The sequence below is a fragment of the Macaca fascicularis genome, chromosome 10, assembly GCF_037993035.2.
Source record: "Macaca fascicularis isolate 582-1 chromosome 10, T2T-MFA8v1.1".
NCBI lineage: Eukaryota > Metazoa > Chordata > Mammalia > Primates > Cercopithecidae > Macaca > Macaca fascicularis.
In genome coordinates, this window is record NC_088384.1 from 8,513,692 (window position 1) to 8,540,370 (window position 26,679).

General features: G+C 50.6%; 2 protein-coding genes across 7 annotated transcripts in view; both read left to right on the top strand.

The window, feature by feature from the left end:
* TTLL12 (tubulin tyrosine ligase like 12) overlaps positions 1-26,679 on the top strand; it is a 233,898-nt gene that overhangs the window by 117,885 nt on the left and 89,334 nt on the right. The gene's annotated exons all lie outside the window — the stretch shown is intronic.
* The window catches only part of TTLL1 (TTL family tubulin polyglutamylase complex subunit L1), a 42,719-nt gene that overhangs the window by 12,240 nt on the left and 3,800 nt on the right, over positions 1-26,679 (top strand). For 3 of the 6 annotated variants that reach the window (XM_045363505.2, XM_045363504.2, XM_065522042.1), the window contains 8 exons: positions 264-380; positions 6,061-6,269; positions 7,307-7,487; positions 8,326-8,460; positions 8,729-8,837; positions 14,031-14,174; positions 16,961-17,047; positions 22,585-22,748. In XM_045363505.2, the coding sequence (XP_045219440.1) occupies positions 268-380; positions 6,061-6,269; positions 7,307-7,487; positions 8,326-8,460; positions 8,729-8,837; positions 14,031-14,174; positions 16,961-17,047; positions 22,585-22,748 (1,142 nt within the window). In that variant the 5' untranslated portion in view covers positions 264-267. The remainder of the gene's footprint in view (positions 1-263; positions 381-6,060; positions 6,270-7,306; positions 7,488-8,325; positions 8,461-8,728; positions 8,838-14,030; positions 14,175-16,960; positions 17,048-22,584; positions 22,749-26,679) is intronic. The other 3 variants (XM_065522043.1, XM_045363507.2, XM_045363508.2) reach the window with 1 other exon arrangement.

The window sequence follows — 26,679 nt, forward strand, 5'->3', positions numbered from 1 at the left end:
TGAGGGGTCATCTGTGCAGTCGGATGTTGAGCGGCATCCCTGGCCTGGACATGCCCAATACCAGAGGCATCCCCCAGTCATGACAACCAGACTGTCTCTAGACGCTGCCAGGTGTCCCCTGGGAGACGGAATCACCCTGGTTGAGAACCACTGCCAGGGTAAGATCGAGTTTGGAGTGGGGCATGCTGTTTAGAGGATTCCTTGGGTTTAAAGGAAAGTGAGTTGTTAAAGTTTTGTAGCTCTGATATCTTGATCTCTTCCAGGATTATGGCAGGAAAAGTAAAATGGGTCACTGATATCGAGAAGTCAGTGCTGATCAATAACTTTGAAAAGAGAGGATGGGTCCAAGTGACAGAAAATGAGGACTGGAATTTTTACTGGTAAGCACGCACAGCAGGGCTGGGTCGTTTCTCTGAGACTTACGTGTCGGTTTTACTAATTCCAGTGCCCTGCAGAGAGTGGCCTCAGAGCTGGTGTCTCCCGTCGTTGTGCTGCCTCCTCGCACACATTTTTCCTTAAGGCTGTTTGTGAGCGAATGTGTTGTGGTGTGTTCCCACGTCAGTGTGTTCAGCCTGGGGTATGAAGTCTGGGGTGTTTCAGCTCAGCAACCCTGTGGGGAATTTGGGTGAGAAACAAGAGCCTCAGGCCTCCCCTTCCAGTGAGCATGCATTATAGTTGGGCCAGAGGACAGGACAGAGTCTCGCTCTCTCACCCAGGCTGGAGTGCAATGGTGCCATCTCAGCTCACTGCAGTCTCCGCCTCCTGGGTTCAAGTGATTCTCCTGCCTCAGGCTCCCAAGTACCTGGGATTACAGGCGCCACCACACCTGGCTAATTTTTTTTGTATTTTTAGTAGAGATGGGGTTTCACCATGTTGGCCAGGCTGGTCTTGAACTCCTGACTTTGTGATCCACCCGCCTCAGCTTCCCAAAGTACTGGGATTACAGGCTTAAGCCACTGTGCCTGGCCGCATTTTTTTCTTTTATAGAGACAGGGTCTTGCTGTGTTGCCCAGGCTGGTCTTGAACTCCTGGCCTCAAAAGATCTTCCCATCTCGGCCTCCCAAAGTGCTGGGATTACAGGCATGAGCCACCGTGTCAAGCCATAAATAGGAAGCAGTTTGGAGTTACTCTTTTTTTCTTTTTTTGGTAATAAAGCTGGTGTGTGTGTGTTTGTTTGTTTATTTATTTCAGAGACAGAGTCTCCCCATGTTGCCCAGGCTGGTCTCAAACTTGTAGACTCAAGTGATCTTCCTGCTTCAGCCTCCCCAAGTGGGCCTTGGCCTCCCACAGTGCTGGAATTACAGGTGTGAGCCACTGTGCCCGGCCAAGCTAATTGATATTTTGAGAGCTCTTGTTCTGGCCGTGCACGGTGGCTCACGCCTGTAATCCCAGCACTGTGGGAGGCCAAGGCCCGTGGATCACTTGAGGCCAGGAGTTCGAGACCAGCATGGCCAACATGACCAAACCTTGTCTCTACTGAAAATACAAAAAAACTAGCTGGGCGTGGTGGTGCCTGCCTATAGTCCCAGCTACTCGGGAGGCTGAGGCAGGAGAGTCGCTTGAACCTGGGAGGCAGAGGTAGCAGTAAGCGGAGATCGCACCATTGCACTCCAGCCTGGGTGACAGAGTGAGACTCTGTCTCAAAAAAAATAAATAAATAAAAATAAAAATAAAAAAGAAGAGCTTATGTTCTAAGCACTAAGTGTACTATCAGGTTTACAGAAAAATTGGTTAGGGTAAAATACTGGAAACAACTAAATGTTAAACAGTGTGGGAGGGAGTAAGTACTTTGACTGGATTATGGTGCAGCCGTGATGGGCCGGGCACAGTGACTCTTGCCTGTAATCCCAGCACTTTGGGAGGCTGAGGCGGGTGCATCACCTGAGGTCAGGAGTTGGAGACCAGCCTAGCCAACTTGGTGAAACCCCATCACTACAAAAATGCAAAAATTAGCTGGGTGTGGTGGCATGTGCCTATAACCCTAGCTACCTAGGAGGCTGAGGCAAGCTTATGGCCTGAACCTGGGAGGCGGAGGTTGTGGTGAGCTGAAATCACGCCATTGCACTCCGGCCTGGGTGACAGAGTGAGACTGTATCTCAAAAAATAAAATAAAATAGGCCGGGCGTGGTGGCTCAAGCCTGTAATCCCAGCACTTTGGGAGGCCGAGATGGGCGGATCACAAGATCAGGAGATAGAGACCATCCTGGCTAACACGGTGAAACCCCGTCTCTACTAAAAAAAAAAAAAAATACAAAAAACTAGCCAGGCGAGGTGGCGGGTGCCTGTAGTCCCAGCTACTCGGGAGGCTGAGGCGGGAGAATGGCATAAACCCGGGAGGCGGAGCTTGCAGTGAGCTGAGATCTGGCCACTGCACTCCAGCCCGGGCGACAGAGCGAGACTCCGTCTCAAAGAAAAAAAAAATTAAAAATTAAAAATTAAAAAATAAATAAATAAATAAATAAATAAATAAATAGACTGGGCGCAGTGGCTCACGCCTGTAATCTCAGCACTTTGGGATGCCCAGGTAGGTGGATCACCTGAGGTCAGGAGTTCGAGACCAGCCTGGCCAACCATGGCCAACATGGTAAAACCCTGTCTCTCCTAAAAATACAAAAATTAGCTGGGCTCGGTGGCAGGCGCCTGTAATCCCAGCTACTTGGGAGGCTGAGGCAGGGAGAATTGCTTGAACCTGGGAGGTGGAGGTTGCAGTGAGCCGAGATCACACCACTGCATTCCAGCCTGGGTGACAGAGCAAGACTCTCACTCAAAAAAAAAAAAAAAAAAAAAAAAAAAGAATTGCAATGGATTGGAACTTATCATATGTGTTTCAAACTGTAAATTCATACAACTACAAACAGAAAAATACCCCAAAAGCCACATACCCAATTTGTGGCAGGTTAAAGATGGCCATAGGCCAGGGCATCGAACTCTTGGGCACAGTGGCTCATGCCTGTAATCCCAGCATTTTGGGAGGAGTTTGAGACCAGCCTGGGCAATATACTGAGACCCTGTCTCAAAAAAAAATGAGCTGGGTGGTGGGATGCCTGGGTGCAGTGGCTCATGCCTGTAATCCCAGCCTTTTGGGAGGTAGAGGCGGACAGGTCTCTTGAGCCCAGGAGTTTGACACCAGCCTGTGCAAATGGTGAAACCTCATCTCTACAAACAAATACGAACATTATCCAGGTGTAGTGGTTCGTGCCTGTAGCCCCAGATACTTGTGAGGCTGAGGTGGGAGGCTTGCTTGAGCCCAGGAGGTCAAGACTCCAGTGAGCGTTGACTGTGCCACTGCACTCCAGCCTGGGCAACACAGCGAGACCCTGTCTCTAAAAGAGAGAAAGAGAGAGAGAAAATAAAGATGGCTACAAAGTTCTTGCCACTGCTTCACTCTAAAGTTGAGGTCTTTGGCCTTTCCTCTTGAAAGACTCTTTGACCACATTGACCAGTGGAATACAGTAAAAATCACACATGCCTGGGCCCAGGCCAGTTCCTCTATTGGAAACATGCAAGTGCCCTGAGCTGTCCTGTGAGAAGGTGCCATCCTCAAGCCCTTGTGCCACAGCAGTCACAGGTAGGTTTTTTACATGGCAGTGCAGCTGTGCCCACCTTCCAGCCTCCAGCTAGGCCAGTCAAGGTGCCAGACGTGAAGAAAACCTTCTGGGACCCCCAGCTTATCCCATCGACTGGCTCTAAACTTCTGAATGACCTCAGTCAGTACCACAAAGAGGAGTAGAATTGCTCAGCTGAGGCCGGCGCGGTGGCTCAAGCCTGTAATCCCAGCACTTTGGGAGGCCAAGGCAGGCGGATCACGAGGTTAGGAGATCGAGACCATCCTTGCTAACACAGTGAAACCCCATTTCTACTAAATATACAAAAAATTAGCCAGGCGTGGTGGCGGGCACCTGTAGTCCCAGCTACTTGGGAGGCTGAGGCAGGAGAGTGGCTGGCGTGAAGCCGGGAGGCGGAGCTTGCAGTTAGCTGAGATCGCGCCACCGCACTCCAGCCTGAACGACAGAGTGAGACTCTGTCTCAAAAAAAAAAAAAAAAAAAAATTGCTCAACTGAACACTGCCCCAATTCTCAGCCTTCCAATGTGCTGGATTATAGGCTGGCATGGTGGCTCATGCCTGTAATCCTAGCACTGTGGGAAGCCAAGGCAGGCAGATCACCTGAGGTCGGAAGTTCGAGACCAGCCTGGCCAACATGGCAAAACCCCATCTCTACTAAAAATACAAAAATTAGCTGGGTGTGGTGGTGCATGCCTGTAGTCCCAGCTACTCAGGAGGCTGAGGCAGGAGAATGGCTCGAACCTACGAGGCAGAGGTTGCAGTGAGCCAAGATCATACCATTGCACTCCAGCCTGGGCAACAGAGTAAGACTCCATCTCAAAAAACAAACAAAACAAAACCAAAATAAAACAAAAGTGTTGGATTACAGATGTGAACCACTGCGCCTGGCCAGCTCTTTACTTTGAAAAACTGATAAATAAAGGGAAGGAATCAAGCACTGATTCTGTGTTTTGTGTATGAACTCTTCTTGAGGCATCTAGATTGTTGATGAAGGGAAGCTTGTCCCTATAGAAGTATTCCTGCCGTTGCCAAGCACGGTGGCTCACGCCTGTAATTGCAGCACTTTGGGAGGCTGAGGCGGGAGGATCAGTTGAGTCCAGGAGTTTGAGACCAGCCTGGGCAACGTGGCAAAACTCCGTCTCTACAAAAAAAACTATAAAAATTTAGCTGGACACGGTGGCCCCTTCCTGTAGTACCAGCTACTTGGGAGGCTGAGGTAGGAGGATTGCTTGAGCCTGGGAGGCAGAGGTTGCAGCACGCCGAGATCAAGTCATGACACCCCGGCCTGGGCAACAGAGCGAGACCCTGTCTCAAAAATATATACATACATACATACATACATACATACATACTTTTTTAGTTGTGATACTTATATAAATTAGGATATCACATAATAGAACATGGAGTCTTAAACCATTAGAGAATCTTACAGAAATGCTTTGGATGAACTAATATAATGTCTGGGAGTTGGTTCAGAACATGCCAGTGCTGAGTGAGGTGGAGGTTCAGACTAAACGGGACTGGCCACATGCCATTAACTGGGGAATGGGGCAATGGGGGTCCCTCAACGCTTTCTCTCTTCTTCTGAGTGTGGTGGAGGTTTTCCATAATAAAAAGTCAAAAAAGATTCCCTTTATTCTAGCCATCCTGGAATCCACAGCAACCTTTTGGGGGCTCTGGGCACCTTCTCCAGGGTGGTGCTGTGGGGTGGGGGTAGGCTGGAGGCACAGGGACCACAGTGCAAGAGGCTGGGGCCACTTGCCATGTTTTGTGACTCTGGCTCTGGGCGGGGCCAGCTCTTCCTCCGTACCCCTTCCCTGCTTCTCAGCGGGTGTGGTGAGGACAGGCGTGTGGCAGGGAGACCGTGGCATTCTCAGAGGCTTGGAAGGAATCCATTTCTCTTTCGACTCTGTTGTCCCCACCTTGCCCCTTCAGCAGACTCTCCAAGAATATCAAGTACTGACTCAGGGCCCATAACTAACCCCTGTGATTTTGTTTTGAAAGGGTCCTTGACCTTCCTGAATTTGGGTACAGATCCTGTTTAAATGAGTTTCCTGACTTCGGAGTCTGAAAAGGGTATATTTGTTGACAGTGTTATCATTAATCTGTGTTATCACTAATCAGTAAACATCTATTGAGCCCCTGCTCTGGGCCAGAGAGGGGAACAGCTCAGGGTACAGAATCAGCACGGCTCTTGGCCCTCACACAGCTTGGGTCCCGGCCTGTCCCCGGGCACCTGTTCTGGGCCAGAGAGGGAAACAGCTCAGGGTACAGAATCAGCACAGCTCCTGGCCCTCACACAGCTTGGGTCCTGGCCTGTCCCCGGGCACCTGTTCTGTGCTGCTCTGGGCCAGGCAGCCCCTGGCTCAGGTGCCGGGGGATGTGGGAGTAGTGGGGAAGGGTGCTGAGGGTTCAGGGTGTTTGCAGGGATGGGAACAAGGGCTCCTGCCACCCAGACGTCACTGCCCAGCATCTGTCCTGCTCATCTCTTTCAGGATGAGTGTGCAAACCATCCGAAATGTGTTCAGCGTCGAAACTGGATATCGGCTCTCAGATGACCAAATAGTCAACCATTTTCCAAACCACTATGAACTGACCCGGAAGGACCTGATGGTGAAGAACATCAAAAGATACAGGAAGGAGCTGGAGAAAGAAGGGAGTCCCCTGGCAGAAAAAGATGAAAATGGAAAATACCTCTATCTGGGTTTGTGCCTTTTCCACTGGCTCATGTTTTCAGTAAACAGCTGAATCGTTTCTTTGGGGCGCGAGGCGCTGAGGTGGTGACTGTTGGCTTTGATGCATGAGTATGTCCACGCGAGTTGTGGTGGCACCTGTTTCATTTCAGGTGTCTCCAGAATGAGGGAGCAGGAGGGGCCTGAATTTGGGATCCTAGTTTCTGTGAGTGCTTTGGGAATTGCCTGGCATGGATTTTTTTTCTTTTCTTTCTTTGAGACGAAGTCTCACTCTGTCCCCCAGGCTGGAGTGCAGTGGCGTGATCTCAGCTCACTGCAACCTTTGCCTTCTGGGTTCAAGCAATTCTCCTGCTTCAGCCTCCCAAGTAGCTGTGACTCCAGGTGCCCGCCACCATGCCCGGCTAATTTCTTTTTGTATTTTTAGTAGAGACGGTATTTCACCATATTGGCCAGGCTGGTCTCGAACTCCTGACCTTGTGATCCACCCACCTCGGCCTCCCAAAATGCTGGGATTAGAGGCATGAGCCACCATGCCCAGCCGGCATGGACTTTGTGTAAGCCAGAGGATGCCCTCAGTACTCAGCCCGGGGAAACACTTCTTGAGCCATAGGCTGCCATGAGGGCTCATGACTATGTCTGGTTATGCCCAGGAAAGACAGTGTGCCCCTGTCCAGTCCGGGATAAAAGCTGGACTGAATAGTTTCAGATTCCTTCACAAACCTGGGCAGAATTCTCTTAACTGACCTCCCTGGGTGTCAGTTTCCTCGTCTGCTAAATGGGAATCATTACAGGGTTTATTTACAGGAGCTCCCAGGTAGCCGTGGGGATTGAAAAATACAGGTTTCTCAGGTGCTTAGGTAGGCTCTGTAAATGTAACTTCGGAGTGTTGCCCAGGGATTGTGCAGCAGAGGCCCTTGTTCTGTTAGCTGCTGGGTTGTGGCGGGGGGCACTAAACCCATAGACCCTGGAAAGGCAGGGGCAAGATCTTTCTGTTCATGGCCACTGCTGGGCTGGCCGCTTACCAGCGCTGGGTGTCTTTGCTTTGCAGACTTTGTTCCTGTCACCTATATGCTGCCTGCTGACTACAACCTGTTTGTAGAGGAGTTCCGGAAGAGCCCGTCCAGCACCTGGATCATGAAGCCTTGTGGCAAGGCCCAGGGAAAGGGCATCTTCCTTATCAACAAGCTCTCACAGATCAAAAAGTGGTCCCGGGACAGCAAGACATCTTCGTAAGTATGGGCAGCCACCTGCTTTGTGTGCCAGGTCCCAGTTCACCGTTTTATGCCGTTCTGCAGTCTTTGTGGTTTTCTTTTTTTTTTTTTTTTTTGAGACAGAGTCTCGTTCTGTTGCCCAGGCTGGAGTGCAGTGGCCGGATCTCAGCTCACGGCAAACTCTGCCTCCCGGGTTCAAGTGATTCTATTTATTTATTTATTTATTTATTTATTTATTTATTTATTTATTGAGATGGAGTCTCGCTCTGTCGCCCAGGCTGGAGTACAGTGGCGCAATCTCGACTCACTGCAAGCTCCACCTCCTGGGTTCACGCCATTATCCTGCCTCAGCCTCCCAAGTAGCTGGGACTACAGGCGCCCACCATCATGCCTGGCTAATTTTTTGTGTTTTTAGTGGAGATGGGGTTTCACCGTGTTAGCCAGGATGGTCTCGATCTCCTGACCTCATGATCTGCCCGCCTCGGCCTCCCAAAGTGCTGGGATTACAGGAGTGAGCCACCACGCCCAGCCGGGTTAAAGTGATTGTAATGCCTTAGCCTCCGGAGTATCTGGAATTACAGGCACACACCACCATACCCGGCTAATTTTTTTTCTTTTTAGTAGAGACAGGGTTTCACCATGCTGACCGGGCTCATCTTGAACTCCTGACCTGAAGTGATGCACCTGCCTCGGGCTCCCAAAGTGCTAGTATTACAGACGTGAGCCACCGCTCCCGGCCGAAACTCTAATTTTTTAATTTTAATGAAGTCTAGCTTATCAGTTATTCCTTTCATGGATTGTGTCTTCGGTATTCCATCTTTTACCATCTAATTTTTACTTTCTCTGCCATATTTAGGTTTGTGTCTCAATCTAATAAAGAAGCCTACGTGATTTCTCTCTATATCAACAACCCGTTACTAATTGGCGGGAGGAAGTTCGACCTGCGCTTGTACGTTCTGGTGTCCACGTACCGTCCGCTACGCTGTTACATGTAAGCGTCCCTAAGGTTTTGATTCCCTCTTGATTGTGTTTTCACCCAAAACGTCTTTCTTCTTAGCACCATTGTGAGGTTTGGTGAAACAATGCATGTGCGGTGCCTGGCACGGGGCAGGGATTGAGGGAAGTAAGAGCAGTCAGGCCTGATGCTGGTATGAGTCGTGTCAATCACACACACAAAAGTAGCTCTGTTTAGAGAATGAAGTGGTGTCTTTTCTTTGTGTTTCTCCTCAGAGTTTGAATTAATCTACATTCCCACCTAGGTATAAGCTTGGGTTTTGCCGGTTTTGCACAGTGAAATACACCCCGAGTACCAGTGAGCTGGACAACATGTTCGTTCATCTCACCAACGTCGCCATCCAGAAACACGGGGTGAGTGTGTCCTTTCATTTGTGCTTACAGAAAGGGACTGACTTTCAGGCCGGGCACGGTGGCTCACGCTTGTAATCCCAGTGCTTTGGGAGGCCGAGGCGGGTAGATCAATCACCTGAGGTCAAGAGTTGAAGACCAGTCTGGCCAACATGGCGAAACCTCATCTCTACTAAAAATATAAAAATTAGGCCGGGCGTGCCGGACGCAGTGGCTCACACCTGTAATCCCAGCACTTTGGGAGGCCGAGGTGGGCAGATCACCTGAGGTCAGGAGTTCGAGACCAGCCTGACCAACATGGAGAAACCTTATCTCTATTAAAAATACCAAATTAGCCGGGCGCGGTGGCTCACGCCTGTAATCCCAGCACTTTGGGAGGCCGAGGCGGGCGGATCACAAGGTCAGGAGATCGAGACCACGGTGAAACCCCGTCTCTACTAAAAATACAAAAAATTAGCCGGGCGCGGTTGTGGGCGCCTGTAGTCCCAGCTACTCGGGAGGCTGAGGCAGGAGAATGGCGTGAACCCGGGAGGCGGAGCTTGCAGTGAGCCGAGATCGCGCCACTGCACTCCAGCCTGGGAGACAGAGCGAGACTCCGTCTCAAAAAAAAAAAAAAACAAACAAACAAACAAAAAAAAACAAATTAGCCAGGCATGGTGGCACACACCTGTAATCCCAGCTACTCAGGAGGCTGAGGCAGAATTGTTTAAACCCGGGAGGCAGGGGTTGTGGTGAACCGAGATCACGCCATTGCACTTCAGCCTGGGCAACAAGAATGAAACTCCATCTCAAAACAAACAAACAAAAAAAAAAACAACAGATGAACTTCCATACCTTTTACCATATACAAAAATTAACTCAAAATGGAGTATAGATCTAAAGTAAAATTTAAAACTATAAACCTTTTAGAAGAAAAACTTTGTATCCTTGAATTGGGCAATGGTGTTTTAGATAAGACACCAACAGCATGATCTGTAAAAGGACAAAGTACTAGGTTGAACCTCATCAAAATTTAAAACCCACGATCTGGCCAGGCGTGGTGGCTCACGCCTGTAATCCCAGCACTTTGGGAGGCCAAGGCGGTGGATCATGGTCAGGAGATGGAGACCATCCTGGCTCACATGGTGAAACCCCGTCTCTACTAAAAATACAAAAAATTAGCTGGGCGTGGTGGCGGGCGCCTGTAGTCCCTGGCGTGAACCCGGGAGGCTGAGCTTGCAAGCTTGCAGTGAGCTGAGATTGCGCCACCGCACTCCAGCCTCGGTGACAGAGCGAGACTCCATCTCAAAAAAAAAAAAAAAAGATTAGGCCGGTGTGGTGGCTCATGCCTGTAATCCCAGCACTTGGGAGGCCAAGGCGGGTGGATCACCTGAGGTCAGGAGTTCAAGACCAGCTTGACCAACACAATGAAACCCTGTCTCTACTAAAAAAAATAAAAAATACAGAAATTACCATGGTGGCTGGCGCCTGTAATTCCAGCTACTCGGGAGGCTGAGACAGGAATCACTTTGAACCGGGAGGCAGAGGTTGCAGTGAGCCAAGATAGCACCATTGCACTCCAGCCTGGACAATTGAGCGAGACTCTGTCTCCAAAAAATAAAAATTAAAAAAAAGACCAACTTTGTGGGTTTCTTTCTTCTATTTTTGCAAGAACAGGGTGGATATAGGAGTGATACTTGAAGAGTAACCTGGTCTAAGGCCCGGCACTGATGGGACTGGGAGGCTCTAGGCATCAGGCGGGCTGGCATGGGGCGCATCAGCTGAATGCCCGGGGCTGCGGGGGGGCACCTGGAGAAAGAAGGCGGCAGGCTCAAGCCCTGCCTTTCTAGTTCTGTGGCCTCGGGCAAGTCAGTGTAACTCTCAGAGCCTCAGTTTCTCCATTTATAAAAGGAAGTCATAGTATTACCTGGCGGGACTGTGGGAGGATGTCATGAGGTGACTTCTGTTTAGACTGTCCCTGAGGTACCCTGCCTCAACTTACAATTTTTCAAGTGTCCAGTGGTGTGAAAGCGACATGCATTCAGTAGGAACCGTACTTCAAGTACCCATGCAACCATTAGTTTTTCTTTTGAGTACAGTAGTCAATAAATTACCTGAGGTATTTCACACACATTATAAAATAGGCTTTGTGTTAGATGATTTTGCCCAACGTCAGGCTATTGTAAGTGTTCTGTGCATGTTTTAGATAGGCAAGGCTATGATATTCAGTAGGTTAGGTGTATTAAATGCACTTTTTTCTTTTTTCTTTTTGAGGTAGAGTCTCACTCTGTTGCCCAGGCTGGAGTGCAGTGGCGTGATCTTGGCTCACTGCAACGTCCGCCTCCTGGGTTCAAGTGATTCTCCTGGCTCAGCCTCCTCAGTAGCTGGGATTACAGGCATGCGCCACCACGCATGGCTAATTTTGTATTTTTAGCAGAGACGGGGTTTCCTCCATGTTGGTCAGGCTGGTCTCGAACTCCTGACCTCAGGTGATCTGCCTGCATCGGCCTTCCAAAGTGCTGGGATTAGAGGCGCCTGGCCAAGTGCACTTTCAATTGATGATATTTTCAACTTGCTTTGGGCTTATCTGGACATAACCCCACCAAGGGGCCTCTGTATGCATTGAGCACCTATGTGAGTTGGTTCCCTTCTGAGTGCCCAGGACGCAGTGATAGGCAAAGCCTACCTTAGTACCTACTCTCGTGGATCCCAGAACTTCCGGGGGAGATAGTCATCAACTAATCACCCTGATGAACATGAAATTACAAACCAAGCTGCTTGCTCTGAAAGTGAGGAACGCACATCTAGAAGAGCATGGAACAAAAGAAGCCCCTCGTCCAGTGGTTGGAGAAGGCTTCCCTGCAAAGTAGTGCTGGAGCCGAGATCTGAAGCATGAGTTGGGATGATCCAGAGGAGGCAGGGAAGGTTCCATAGTGGTGGGTACAGCGTGTGCCGAGGCCATTGCCAGAGGGAGCTTTACAGGGGCTGAAAGGACGCCAAGGTGGCGGGAGCCCCTGGCGTGAGGGCAGTGGATGGGGAGGGACTGGAGAGGCCAGCGAGGGCAGACACACAGGGCTTTGTGGGTCCGGTTCAGGTTTGGGGCTCTCATTTCACCCCAACACAAACCAAAAGTCTCGTTTCTTTATGAAAGACTCTTTCTTTGTTTCGAATCTTCTTTGAATGGAAGCCTTGAATGCTCTGATCTTTTTTCTAATTTGAGGAGAAAGAGAGTGAGTATCGGTATGAAATATGCATTGGTATGAAATATGCTGAAGAGTTTGTTCAGACGAGGCTGGACTCGGTCCTCCGCCCATCACTTACCTCTGTGTGACGTGGGCAGCTCACCAGCCCTCCGGGCCCGCAGCTGCTGACAGGAGCCAGGGGTTCACCTCGCTGGTCTTGGGATGACGATGGCCACCGTTTACCGGGGCCAAGTGGTTTCCACATGTGGCTGGCCTAACTCACTTCCCCTTCAGGTCTTCCTGAGAGCAAACCAAGCAAGTGTCAGGTTTACAAATTTTATTTTTTATTTATGTCTTTATTATTATTAGTTTTTTTAGACAGAGTCTTGCTCTGTCACCCAGGCTGGAGTGCAGTGGCGCGACCTCGGCTCACTGCAGCCTCCGCCTCTCGGGTTCAAGTGATTCTCCTGCCTCAGCCCCCCGAGTAACTGGGGTTATAGGTGCGTGCCACCACACCTGACTGGGGTTTTTAGTAGAGATGAGGTTCACCACGTTGGCCAGGCTGGTCTCGAACTCCTGACCTCAGGTGATCCTCTCACCTTGGCTTCCCAAAGTGCTGGGATTACAGGCGTGAGCCACCGTGCCTGGACTTTCTTTTAAAATGTGGTTAATTCTCCTTTTATCTGCTTTGAGTCAGTGATGTTTGCTCAAGTAGTTAGTAGGCTGATATTGTTTTAGTTCATGGTTCTCACTTTATACTTAGAAAATGAAATTGCAGTCTCCTAACAATGTAATACATTTGGGTATTTTCTAGCCCTTTGCCTTCAAAGGCAAGCATTGTATGGAGAATTAATTTTCAGGGATGGCAAAACAGGAAGAGCTCAGAACTGGCTCAGAACATGTGGGCTGGGGGCCCAGCCCCATCCCAGCCCAGGAGGAAAGCTCGGCCAAGTAACTGCTTCTCTGAGCCCGGCCTCCTCTGTGAAATGGAATGATAATGGCAACTTCTCAAGGTTGTTGGAGAGTTATGGGTGTGGTGCTTTTACACTGCAGTTTGCAGCCCAGGTGCGTCTTAGGCTGGCTTCCCCAGGAAAGACTGAGGTAGAAGTCAGCAAGCTGATGTTGCTGCAATGGAGGCCTCCGCCCACCCCGGGGTGCTGTGGAGTGGGGGTGGCCCTGCAGGGCTGTCCTGGAGGGAGCAGGGCCTGACACATGGCGTCAGCCAGACATGGTATGCTGTTGCCCTTGGGGAAGGCTTTCACCCTGGATTAGGCAGCTCCCTCAAGCCAAGGGCACTCCCAGTGAGGGTGGGTCTCATCTGGAAGAACGAGCGCCTTGGTCTTGAAGGGTATCCCGGCAGCACTCCACAGCCTGTGCTGTGAGGCATAAATGATTAAGCCCGAGAGTCTTAGGGAGATGAGCATTTAAAAATACCCACGTAAGTCCAGGACGGTGACTCACAGTGCAATGAGCCGAGATCATGCCGTTGCACTCCAGCCTGGGTGACAGAGTGAGACTCTGTCTTAAAAAAAAAAAAAAAAAAAAAAAAAAACCCACATAATAGGAGGCCCAGGCGGCCGGGCACAGTGGCTCATGCCTGTAATCCCAACACTTTGGGAGGCCAAGGCAGGAGGATCGCTTGAGGCCAGGAGTTCACGACCAGTCCGGGCAACATAGTGAGACCTCTTCTCTAAAACAATTTAAAAATCAGCCAGGCATGGTGGCACGTGCCTGTAGTCCCAGCTACTTGGGAGGCTGAGGTGAGAGGCTCGCTTAAGCTCAAAAGGTCAAGGCTGCAGTACACCAAAGTCATGCCACTGCACTCCAGCTTGGGGGATGGAGTGAGACCCTATCTTAAAACAAAACGGAAAATAGCTGGCCCAGATCTCCCTGGGGTAAGGGTCCAGACGTTTGCCTTGTTGCTGCATGCCCACACCCAGGGGGCACTCCAGAAATGCTTGGGGGATGCAACGGTTCCACGGGGTTCCTATGGGTGCATAACCTGAGGGATGCCTGCCCGCTTTCCTGTCACCAGGAGGACTACAACCACATCCATGGGGGCAAGTGGACAGTGAGCAACCTGCGGCTGTACCTGGAGAGCACCCGCGGCAAGGAGGTGACCAGCAAGCTGTTCGACGAGATCCATTGGATCATCGTGCAGTCCTTGAAGGCTGTGGCGGTGAGTTTGCTGTGGGCGGGGGAGTCAGCTCCCAGGGCATGTTTGGGAGTCGGGGGGCTTGCTGTTCTTGTTAAAAATACCTGTTTTCAGCTGTGCACCGTGGCTCACGCCTGTAATCCCGGCACTTTGGGAGGCTGAGGCAGGCAGACCACCTGAGGTCAGAAGTTTGAGACTAGTCTGGCCCACATACATGGTGAAACCCTGTCTCTACTAAAAGTACAAAATTAGCCAGGCGTGGTGGCATGCACGTGTAATCCCAGCTACTTGGGAGGCTGAGGCAGGAGAATCACTTGAACCCAGGAGGTGGAGGTTTCAGTGAGCGGAGATCACACCACTGCACTCCAGCCTGGGTGATAGAGTGAGACACTGTCTCAAAAAACAAAGAACAGGCCGGGCACATTGGCTCATGCCTGTAATCCCAGCACTCTGAGAGGCTGAGGTGGGCGGATCACCTGAGGTCAGAAGTTCAAGACCAGCCTGGCCATGGTGAAACCATATCTCTACTAAAAATACAAAAAATTATCTGGGCATGGTGGTGCGCACCTGTAATCCCAGCTACTCGGGAAGCTGAGGCAGGATAATTGCTTGAATCCGGGAGGTGGAAGTTGCAGTGAGGCAAGATCGCGCCATTGCACTCCAGCCTGGGCGCCAAGAGGGAAACTCCGTCTTCAAGATTGCGCTCCAGTCTGGGCAACAAGAGCAAAACTCTGTCTCAAAAAAAAAAAAAGCCTGTTTTGATGTTCTTGCCGCCTGCACGTCTGCCAGAGGCTGCGGTTTTTTCGGGGAGGGAAAGGGGCCAGATTCCAGCCCAGTGCCGCCCTGGGGTGAGCTGGGCTAGCCTCTCAGGTGTAGCCACAGGCCCCAGCCCCTTCACTCCTCTTATACCCACTAAGTCAATAATAACTATTTTGACATAAAGTGATATATTGGAGATGGACCTCCAGCAGCCTTTTGTCTGTAGATGTCCTGACTTTAGTATTTCATAGATATTTTGTACTGGAAATAGCATGCCTCTTCTTTTTTTATCTTCTCATTTTTTGTTTATTTGCTGGTTTGCAGTTGGCATTCGTGTTTTGCTTTACAGTGTTAAAGCAGGTGCACATCTATTTTCAAGGAAGAGGGGAGAAACGAACATTTGAGCACCAGCAAGCTGGCTACTATTAGTATTTCCCGGGCCGGGCACTGTGGCTCACGCCTGTAATCCCAGGACTTTGAGAGGCCGAGGTGGAGGATCATGTAAGCCCACAAGTTTGAGACTTGTGGTAACAAAGCAAGACCCTATTTTTTGTTTTGTTTTGTTTTTGTTTTTGAGGCAGAGTCTCATTCTGTCACCCAGGCTGAAATGCAGTGGCACAATCTTGGCCCACTGCAACCTCCAATTCCCTGGTTCAAGCGATTCTTCTGCCTCAGCCTCCCAAGTTCCTGGGATTACAGGCATGTGCCACAACGCCCAGCTAATTTTTGTATTTTTAATATAGACAGAGTTTCACCATATTGGCCAGGCTGCTCTCGATCTCCTGACCTCATTATCTCCCCACCTCAGCTTCCCAAGGTGCTGGGATTACAGATGTGAGCCTCTGCACCCAGCCAAGACCTGCTTCTTTTTTTTTTTTTTGTGAGACAGTCTCGCTCTGTCACCCAGGCTGGAGTGCAGTGGTGCGATCTCGGCTCACTGCAAGCTCCACCTCCCAGGTACAAGCGATTCTCCTGTCTCAGCCTCCCGAGTAGCTGGGATTACAGGCACGAACCACCACACGCCGCTAATTTTTTGTATTTTTAGTAGAGACGGGGTTTCACCATGTTGGCCAGGCTGGTCTCGAACTCCCGACCTCAGGTGATTCACCGCCTCAGCCTCCCAAAGTGCTGGGATTACAGATATCAGCCACTGCACCCAGCCAGGTTTCTTTTGTTTGTTTGTTTGTTTGAAGTGACAGATTCTTGCTCTGTCACCCAGGCTGGAGTGTAGTGGCGTGTTCATGGATCACTGCAATCCACCACTCCTCATGGCACTCTTCTTCCTCCCAGCCTCCAGCCGTCCCAAGTAGCTGGGACTGCAGGCACATACCACCACACCCGGCTAAATGTTTCATTTCTTGTAGAGGCGGGGGTCTCACTGTATTAGCCAGGCTGGTCTCAAACTCCTGGGATCAAGTGATCCTCCCACCCTGGCCTCCCAAAGTGCTGGGATTACGGGCATCAGCCACCGCACCCAGCCTCAGGTGATGTTATTTATGTATCTGGAGAACAGTTAATCTAATGTGTATCTAGGTGAAACGGAATCAAAAATTACAAAGGAAATTCAAAAATTTGTATATAAATGGATTTACTTTTGTCACTGGGAACAGAGGTTAATAGTCTGGCACCCGGATCCCTAAGGGCCTGGGAAGGGGTGACAGGCAGCCTGGGGGACAGTTTGTGTTTGTCTGTGATAAGCCTGCACAGACCTTCACTGCAGGTTCTGGGCTTGGAGCTGGACACCCGTCCACTCTGATGACAGTGTCACGCTGGCAGAGGGGTTGGGTGCTAGTCAAGCCTCTGATGAGTGAGATGCAGAGATGCCCGTTACGGTTCCATCAGTTCCCTCTATCAGGCTGAGGAAAGTGTCCAGTCTCTGAGCCTTGCGGGAGGAAGAGGGAGAGGAGGGAAGGAAGCGTTTGTGGTGGAGGGTGGGAACCCTTGCTGTGGGAGGTCGGGACCGTGGGATGATCCTGCTTGTTTCTGAGGCGTTGGTCTCGGCTGCGCCCTTCGATGATGGCCATGTCACCCACTGGTCACTCTCTCTCCAGCCGGTGATGAACAATGACAAGCACTGCTTTGAATGCTATGGCTATGACATCATCATTGACGACAAGCTGAAGCCCTGGCTGATCGAGGTAACCATGGGAGTACCCACACCCGGTCACACCACACACCACCCCCGACATGCTTCTGCCCCGACTCGGGCCCAGCGGACCCCCAGGCCCTGGATGTTTCTCAGGCCAGGCAGGAAAGGGACCGATGTTCAGGTTTGATGGTTTGCTGATAGTTAAATTATAAGCACATTCCTGCATTGCTCCCCTCCCAGAGCCCAGCCCACGACAGGGAGCTGTGGCGCATCTCACGTGAACTTGGTGGTGACGACACCTCCAGGGTGCCTCTAGGCTAGTCCATCCTCCCTCAGTCCTGCACCCTGTCCCCCGGGTCCTCCCCTGCCCTCATGGATGACAGTGTTCCCGTCTAGGAAAGCAGCTCACAACCTTGGCAGCCCTTGGCCAGCAGGAGCACGCTCCTGAGGGAAGGAACGCCTCTGCTGTTCTTCGGCATCTATGAAGGTCGAGTTTGGAAGTGGATTCCTCTGCCTCTCTCAGTGGGTGGAGAGGATGTCATGGTGGCTGTCTGTTTAGCACTGCCTCCTGACACCAAGCCTGGCTGGTGCGACCTCAGCCACAGTGGGCGCTGGCACACTTATCAGAGGCCCCAGCTTCAAACCCACCTTGCCCAACTGTTGCCCTGGAGCCAGGAGGAGGAGCTTCAGGCCTCCGAGGGGACAAAAGAACTCCGGCTCTATTGGTTATTGGTTCATCTCCCCGCATGCCCTCCCGACCAAGTTCATTTGCCAGTGCACTGCTCGGGCCCTTCATCTCGGTCACATTTTGAGCCAGGACACCTGAGTCCACAATAGCAGGTTGTAGGGCGTGGTTCCCTGTGGGTAGAGTCATGGGAACCCCTGCAGGAAGCTGCTGGAAAAGCCAAGTGAGCCGGTTCCATCGTGGCGTTTTCCAGGCAACTCCTTATGCCACCAAAGCTGTGTGTGTGAGCGGGGAATAGATCGTCAGTGTTTGTACTTTCTTGTCCTCCACGTTAAACAGAATAACTTGAGGCCAGGCACGGTGGCTCACTCCTTTAATCCCGGCACTTTGGGAGGCCGAGGCGGGTGGATCACCTGAGGTCAGGAATTCAAGACCAGCCTGGCCAACATGGCAAAATGCCGCCTCCACTAAAAATAAAAAAATTGGCCAGGTGTGGTGCTGCGCACCTGTAATCCCAGCTACTGGATAGGCTGAGGCAGGAGAATCGCTTGAACTTGGGAGGCTGAGGTTGCGGTGAGCTGAGATCGTGCCATGCGCCACTGCATTCCAACCTGGGTGACAGAGGGGAGACTTTGTCTCAAAAAAAAAAAAACAAACCAAACAAACAAAAAAATAGAGTAACGTGAATGGAAGTCTCTCCTGCATGAACTATGATCTTAATTGTGAATGTTACTTTTTTTTTTTTTCTTTTTTTTTTTTTTTTGAGATGGAGTCTCGCTCTGTCACCAGGCTGGAGTACAGTGGCACAATCTCGGCTCACTGCAACCTCCGCCTCCTGGGTTTAAGCAATTCTCCTGCCTCAACCTCCTGAGTAGCTGGGATTACAGGCTTGTGCCATCGTGCCCAGCCAATTTTTGTATTTTTAGTAGAGACGGGGTTTCACCATGTTGGTCAGGCTGGTCTCGAACTCCTGACCTTGTGATCTGCCCGCCTCGGCCTCCCAAAGTGCTGGGATTACAGGTGTGAGCCACTGTACCCGGCCCTACTTCTTAATAACAATTCTGTTTTTTTGTTTTGTTTTGTTTTGTTTTTGTTTTTTTGAGATGGAGTCTCACTCTGTCGCCTAGGCTGGAGTGCAATTGCTCAATCTTGCTCACTGCAACCTCTGCCTCTTAGGTTCAAGCAATTCTCCTGCCTCAGCCTCCTAAGTAGCCGGGACTACGGGTGCATGCTGCCACCCCCGGCTAATTTTTTGTATTTTAGCAGAGACAGGGTTTCACCATGTTACCTAGGCTGGTCTCAAACCCCTGAGTGCTCAGGCAATCTGCCTGCCTTGGCCTCCCAAAGTGCTAAGAGGACAGGCATGAGCCACCATGCCTGGCCAACAATTCTTTTTTTTTCCTTTTCTTTTTTTTTTTTCTGTCTCTAGACAGGGTCCCACTCTGTGGCCTAGGCTGGAGGCAATGGCATAATCATAGCTCACTGCAGCCTCCAGCTTCTGGGCTTAAGTGATTCTCCTGCCTCAGCCTCCCAAGTAGCTGGGATTACAGGCATGCACCACCATGCCTGGCTAATTTTTTTTTTTTTTTTTTAGAGATGGGGTCTCACTATGCTGCTCAAGCTGGAGTTTTTTTGTGTGTTTTTTGTTTGTTTGTTGTTTGTTTTTTGAGATGGAATTTCACTCTTGTTGCCCAGGCTGGAGTGCAATGGTGCCATCTTGGCTCACCACAACTTCTACCTCCTGGGTTCAAGTGATTCTTCCGCCTCAGCCTGCAGAGTAGCTGGGATTACAGGCATGAGCCACCATGCCTGGCTAATTTTGTATTTTTAGTAGAGACAGGGTTTCTCCATGTTGGTCAGGCTGGTCTCGAACTCCTGACCTCAGGTGATCATCCCATCTTGGCCTCTCAAAGTGCTGGGATTACAGGCGTGAGCCACCACGCCCAGCCGCCTAAGCTGGTTTTGAACTCCTGGGCTCAAGTGATCCTCCTGCCTTGGCTTCCCAAAGTGCTGGAATTACAAGTGTGAGCAACTGCTCCCAGCCTTTTTTTTTTTTTCATTTTAGGGGGCACATATCCAGGTTTGTTACATGGATATATTGCAGAATGCTGGGCTTTGGGCTTCTCTTGAACCCGTCACCCAAATAGTGAACATAGTATTCAATAGGGAGTATTTAAACCCTCGCCGCCTTCTTCTCTCTCCCCTCTTTTGCAGACCCTAGTGTTTTGGGTATTTTTTATTTTTATTTTTATTTCTTTTTTTTGAGACAGAGTCCTGCCTTGTCGCCCAGGCTGGAGTGCAGTGGCATGATCTCAGCTCACTGCCAATCTCCACCTCCTGAGTTCAAGCAAGTCTCGTGCCTCAGCCTCCCAAGTAACTGGGATTATAGGTAACTGCCACCACGCCTGGCTAACTTTTGTATTTTTAGTAGAGATGGGATTTTACCATGTTGGTCAGGCTGGTCTCGAACTCCGAACCTCAAGTGATCCGCCCACTGCAGCCTCCCAAAGTGCTGGGATTACAGGCTTGAGCCACCACGCCTGGCCTGGGTTGTTTTTTTTGGTTTGTTTTTTGTTTTTAAGAGACCAAGTCTTGCTGTGTGGTCCAGGCTGGAGTGCAATGTCATTATCATTGCTCGCCGCAGCCTTGAACTCCTGGGCTCAAGTGATCTTCTTACCTCAGCCTCCTGTGTAGCTGGGACTAGAGGTGTGTGCCACTCTTCCCAGCTAATTTTTTTTTTCTTTTTTGTAGAGATGGGGTCTTGCTGTGTTGCCTAGGCTAGTCTCGAACTCCTAACTTCAAGCGATCCTTCCACCTCAGCCTCCCAAAGTGCTGGGGTTATAGTTGTGAGCCACTGCACACAGCCTAAAACAATTCTTTTTTTTTTTTTTTTTTTTTTTTTGAGATGGAGTCTCACTCTGTCGCCCAGGCTGGAGTGCAGTGGTGCGATCTCGGCTCACTGCAACCTCCACCTCCTGGGTTTAAGCGATTCTCCCGTCTCAGCCTCCCAAGTAGCTGGGATTACAGGTGCCTGCCACCACGCTTGGCTAATTTTTTTTAATTTTTAGTAGAGATGGGGTTTCACCATGTTGGCCAGGCTGGTCTCAAACTCTTGACCTCGTGATCCACCTGCCTCGGCCTCCCAAAGTACTAGGATTACAGGCGTGAGCCACCATGCCTGGCCCCTAATAACAATTCTTAGTCTTCATGTGTTCATAATAAGAATTACAGTATTATGGTATATTACAGTGGTCATTTTGAGGGCAATGAGATCTGTGCAATTCTTTGGCACAGTACATATTTGATACCCTGCTAGCAGCATAGACAGGCAGTCTGACTGGGAGAAACCTGAACAGCTTACAGATTTGCTCCCTCTAATCCCCCATGACCTGAAACAACTAACCGAGGTCATTAGAACTGTGCCTAAAATATGAGTAAATAAGTAGTGACTGGCTGGGCACAGTGGCTCACACCTGTAACCCCAGCACTTTGGGAGGCCAAGGCAGGCAGATCCCCTGAGGTCAGGGGTTTGAGACCAGCCTGACTAACATGGTGAAACCCTGTCTGTACTAAAAATACAAATATTAGCCGGGCGTGGTGGTGGACGCCTGTAATCCCAGCTACTCAGGAGGCTGAGGCAGGAGAATTGCTTGAACCCGGGAGGTAGAGGTCGCTGTGAGCTGAGATTGTGCCACTGCACTCCAGCCTGGGTGACAGAGCAAGACTCCATCTCAAAAAAAAAAAAAAAGTAGTGACTGAGGGCCTATGGGACTCTCCACAGAACAAAGTGAATGTCTCCATTTTAATGTGTGGATTTTGTGACATTACTTAGCTTCTCAGAGGCCTTACGGGACCACCTTTCCATGTGTTGAAAGGATTCATCATTTGACTCGGAATGCTGCTTTACTGATGAGATACTACTCTCTTCGCGAAAAGGGGGCCCATCGCTTTTTACTTAAACCCACACTGCCGCTTGGGCAGGGTCATTTGGTTCGCTGATTCTAACAAAATGCTGGGGGGCTCTTGGTACTTAGGACAGAAGCGGTCACACAGGTAGGCACTGATAATGTTTGTGATGTACACTGGCCCAAAATGTTTGTGTGATTGCTGATTTGTAGACCCTAATTCTATTTTTTTTTTTTTTTTTTTTTTTTTTTTTGAGACGGAGTCTCGCTGTGTCTCCCAGGCTGGAGTGCAGTGGCGTGATCTCGGCTCACTGCAAGCTCCGCCTCCCGGGTTCACGCCATTCTCCCGCCTCAGCCTCCCAAGTAGCTGAGACTACAGGCGCCCGCCACCACGCCCGGCTAGTTTTTTGTATTTTTTTTAGTAGAGACGGGGTTTCACCATGTTAGCCAGGATAGCGTAGACCCTAATTCTAATCCCACCTTTAAGTATTACTTATATTTCACTGACCAGCTAATAAAAGTGGATCACAAAGTGCTTCCTAGCAAGGTGCTCTGATGATATTAGATAGTAGCAATGTTAAATAACAACTTGCCAGGTGCAGTGGCTCACGCCTGAAATCGCAGCACTTTGGGAGGCTGAGGTGGGAGGATCACCTGAGGTCAGGAGTTCGAGACCAGCCTGATCAACATGGTGAAACACCATCTCTAATAAAATACAAAAAATAGCTGGGCGTGGTGGTATGTGCCTCTAATCCCAGCTACTCGGGAGTCTGAGACAGGAGAATCGCTTGAGCCCGGGAGGCAGAGGTTGCAGTGAACTGAGATTATGCCACTACACTCCAGCCTGGGCAACAAGAGCGAAACTCCGTCTCAAAAAAAAGAAAAAAAAAAAAAACTTGACTAAAGTGTGCAGCAGCCAGCATCTCCTGCAGTGCACGTTTTCATTCCAAAAGAGCAGGAGACACAGCTGAGGAACGTGTGTCTTTCGTCTCACAGGTGAACGCGTCCCCGTCTCTCACATCCAGCACTGCCAACGATCGCATCCTCAAGTATAACCTGATTAATGACACCCTCAACATCGCCGTCCCGAACGGCGAAATCCCAGACTGCAAATGGAACAAGTCGCCCCCAAAGGAAGTCCTCGGCAATTACGAGATTCTGTAAGTTTATGTGTGACTGTGCGCTTGTCCTTTTGTTTTGTGTTTCCGAATGGCATGTGCCATAGCCCAGCTTGGATTTCTGGCCATATGTGGATTCCCCTTATTTGGGCAGAGCGTTTCATTTACTAATGACATTATGGGATAGATTGTGTTGTAGCAGAAAAGCAATTTGTTTATTTATTTTACTATTATTATTATTTTGAGAGGGATTCTCACTCTGTCGCCAAGGCTGGATTGCAGTGGCACGATCTCGGCTCACTGCAGCCTCTGCCTCCTAGGTTCAAGCAGTTCTCCTGCCTCAGCCTCCCAAGTAGCTGGGATTATAGGCATGTGTTACCACTCCTGGCTAATTTTTGTAGTTTTAGTAGAGATAGGGTTTCACCATGTTGGCCAGGCTGGTCTTGAACTCCTGACCTCAAGTGATCCTCCCACCTCGGCCTCCCAAAGTGCTGAGATTACAAGCGTGAGCCACTGCACACAGCCCAGAAAAGCAGTTTGGGTGCTAAACTTGATCATTGTGGATTCTCCTGCTTATGACATACGTGTGGTGCGCTGATCACGTGCCAGGCCCCCATTGGCTGCCGGGATGGCTGGAGCAGGCTAGATGGAGTGCCTGTTTCTCACAGGTCACCGGGGCTCATTCCTTGGCTTTGCCACATAGAGCTGGGTGACAGGGAGGAACTCAGTGCAACTATTTGAGCCTCAGTTTGTCCACCTTTAAATGGGTATAATAAGCCAGGTGCAGTGGCTCACGCCTGTAATCTCAGCATTTTGGGAGGCCGAGGCAGACAGATCACCTGAGGTCAGGAGTTCAAGACCAGGCTGGCCAACATGGCGAAACCCCATCTCTACAAAAAAAAAAAAAAAAAAAAAGGCCGGGCGCGGTGGCTCACGCCTGTAATCCCAGCACTTTGGGAGGCCGAGACGGGCGGATCACGAGGTCAGGAGATCGAGACCATCCTGGCTAACACGGTGAAACCCCGTCTCTACTAAAAATACAAAAAAATAGCCGGGCAAGGTGGCGGGCGCCTGTAGTCCCAGCTACTCGGGAGGCTGAGGCAGGAGAATGGCGTGAACCCGGGAGGCGGAGCTTGCAGTGAGCTGAGATCCGGCCACCGCACTCCAGCCTGGGTGACAGAGCGAGACTCCGTCTCAAAAAAAAAAAAAAAAAGGGTATAATAAGATCTATCTCACAGAGTGGGAAAGAAATAGCTAACTTTCGAGGACTTGTCATGTGTCAGAAACTGTGCAGAATGCTTTACACACAGTATCAATTCCTTTCCCCAGTAATATTTTGAAGTAGGTAAGACTATTAGCTCCATTTCACGGGTGTGGAAACAAAGGCTTAGAGCGGTTCCACGGCATACTTGTAGTGACGAAAGTGGGAACAAAGTGAGAGCCCATCAGGAGTGTGGTGGCTGAACACAGTATGGTTCATTCATTCTGTGGTCTATGAGGTGGGCTTTAAAAAGATTGAACTGGCTGGCTGCGGTGGCTCACACCCAGCACTTTGGGAGGCTGAGGCGGGCAGATCATGAGGTCAGGAGTTCAAGACCAGCCTGACCAACATGGTGAAACCCTGTCTCTACTAAAAATACAAAAATTAGCTGGGCATGGTGGTGTGCACCTGTAATCTGAGCTACTCAGGAGGCTGAGGCAGCAGAATCGCTTGAACCCGGGAGGCAGAGGTTGCAGTGAGCCCAAATTGCACCCCTGTACTCCAGCCTGAGCAACAGAGTGAGACTGTCTCAAAAACAAAAACCAAAAAAAGATTGGCCCAGAGCTACACTGTGGGGCTTGGGAGGTTGCCTGGGAAAAACACACTGCAGAAAAGGGTGTATAGTTTATTCCTTGTAAAACATTGGCCTCAGAGTTCCCTGTGTGTACATACAGTGATGTGTGCAGTGGCTTACATAAGAATGCATGAGCAGGGAAACGTGGAAGGACACACATCATGTTGTTGGCATCGATACTGCGGTCGAGTGGGTGTGGAGGGAGCCAGAAAAGAGGGAAACAGACGGCAGTAAAAGGCGGAGGAGTAGGTGTGTTAGGATCACAGTTACATGCTTCTGTCAAAGCAAAAATGTGCGTTTCATTTAAATTTTTAAAAAACAAAAGAAGAAATATTTAGTGAAATTTACACACACACATAAGAGACTTCAGGCTTGCAGCTGGTAGGCACTGCTGGTGGGAGGATTTGAACACGGGCCCAGGACTCTGGAGCCCACGCTCAGCTGGCTCCTGCCTCTGCTGTGAGTGATGTGTGGTGTGGATGTGCATGTCCCAGCTCATTGTCTGGGACAGGAGGAGCAGGTGGAAGGGGAGTTTAGATGGAAGTACGCTGGGCTTGCCGGCAACCTCGGGGCCTCTACAGGGTGGTGGCTGTGAACTTCAGGGGCAAGCAGTCAGTGTGTGTGGTTAGCTGTTCTCTCGCTCCATGGTCAGCTGCCCAGGCTAGGTACAGGGAAGGCAGAGGGTTGGAAGGGACCAGGGTTGGGAGCTTGTGATGGCAAGAGAGAGGGCAGCGGGGACAGGGAGAAGGCAGGGGTGGGTGGCAGTCTGGCAGGGAGGAGGGTTGTTGGAGTCGGGCACTAGGGAAGTGGGCTGGGAGGAGAAGGGGCAGTGGTTAGGGAGTGAGTCTTGGAGATAATATGAGGGGTGATGAGGCTTGGGGACTCCCTGGGGATGGGACTGACATGGAGTAGAGGATGGGGTCACCAGAGGTCAGGGAGTTGGGGCTTTCATCTGTTTGGTCATTGCCATCACCTGCCACCATGAACTAGGAGCCTGGCTCTCCAAGGGATCTGGGGTGGTGACCTGGAGGACTGGAGGTGACTGTGCGAGGAGGGAGGTAACTGTGATGACCAGGCCTGGAAAAAGCTGGGGGTTTTAGAGAGGAGGCCGCTCCAACCGGGAGGATGGTGGGTGGAAGAGAAAGCAGCCCCCATACCAGGAGCTGTGGGGGAAGCAGCGTCTCCCAGGAGACTCAGGAGCCCGTTAGAACAGGAAAGGGGAGCGGAGATTGAAGGACGAGCGGAGGGCAATGGCGGGTGCGGCGATGGGCAGAGAGTTCCGGAGCCCACAGAGGGCGATTCTGGGGATGGGCTCAGACTGGGATTGGCAGCCTGGGAGGTGAAGGGTAACATCAGGGTTGGGGACGGCAACTGCAATGGTGGCCTTGGGGGTGGGTCCTGATGGTCCCTGTGCTGGAGGACCAAGGGGGTCTGTGAGGGTGCACAGGGGTGGGGACCGTTGCGGGGAGACTTGTCAGTAGCATGAGGACCTTGGGGGGTTCTCTTCAGTCCAGTGAGCGAGGGTGGTGGGGAGGCTGGCTTGTTGGGAGTGTGTGGAGCCTGAGACCTGTCCAGCCCGTGGCCTTCGTGAGGGAGAGGACCAGACTTGCCATCTCCAGGCTAAGAAGCAGAGGCCAGGCCAGGCATGGTGGCTCATACCTGTAATCCCAGCACTTTGGGAGGCTAAGGCAGGTGGATCACCTGAGGCCATGAGTTCAAGACCAGCCCAGCCAACATGGTGAAACCCTGTCTCTACTGAAAATACAAAAATTAGCCAGCTGTGGTGGCGGGCACCTGTAATCCCAGCTACTTGGGAGTCTGAGGGCAGGCGAATGGCTTGAACCGGCAGGTGGAGGTTGCAGTGAGCCGAGATCGTGCCACTGCACTCCAGCCTGGGCAACAGAGCAAAACTCTGCCTAAAAAAAAAAGAAAGAAAGAAAGAAAGAAAAAAAAACCCAGAAAAGAAGAAGCAGAGACCAGTGCCTCACTGCTTTTAGTTGAAGAGACAATAAGGTGACCCCCTCCCTGATCCAGCCGTCCTCCCCTGGCTCCTGAGGGGTAATGGAAGGCTTTTGTGTAGAGCTGATGGCTTCTAAACGCTTCCAGTCAGTCGGGGCTCGCTTCCCCTAGGCATTCAG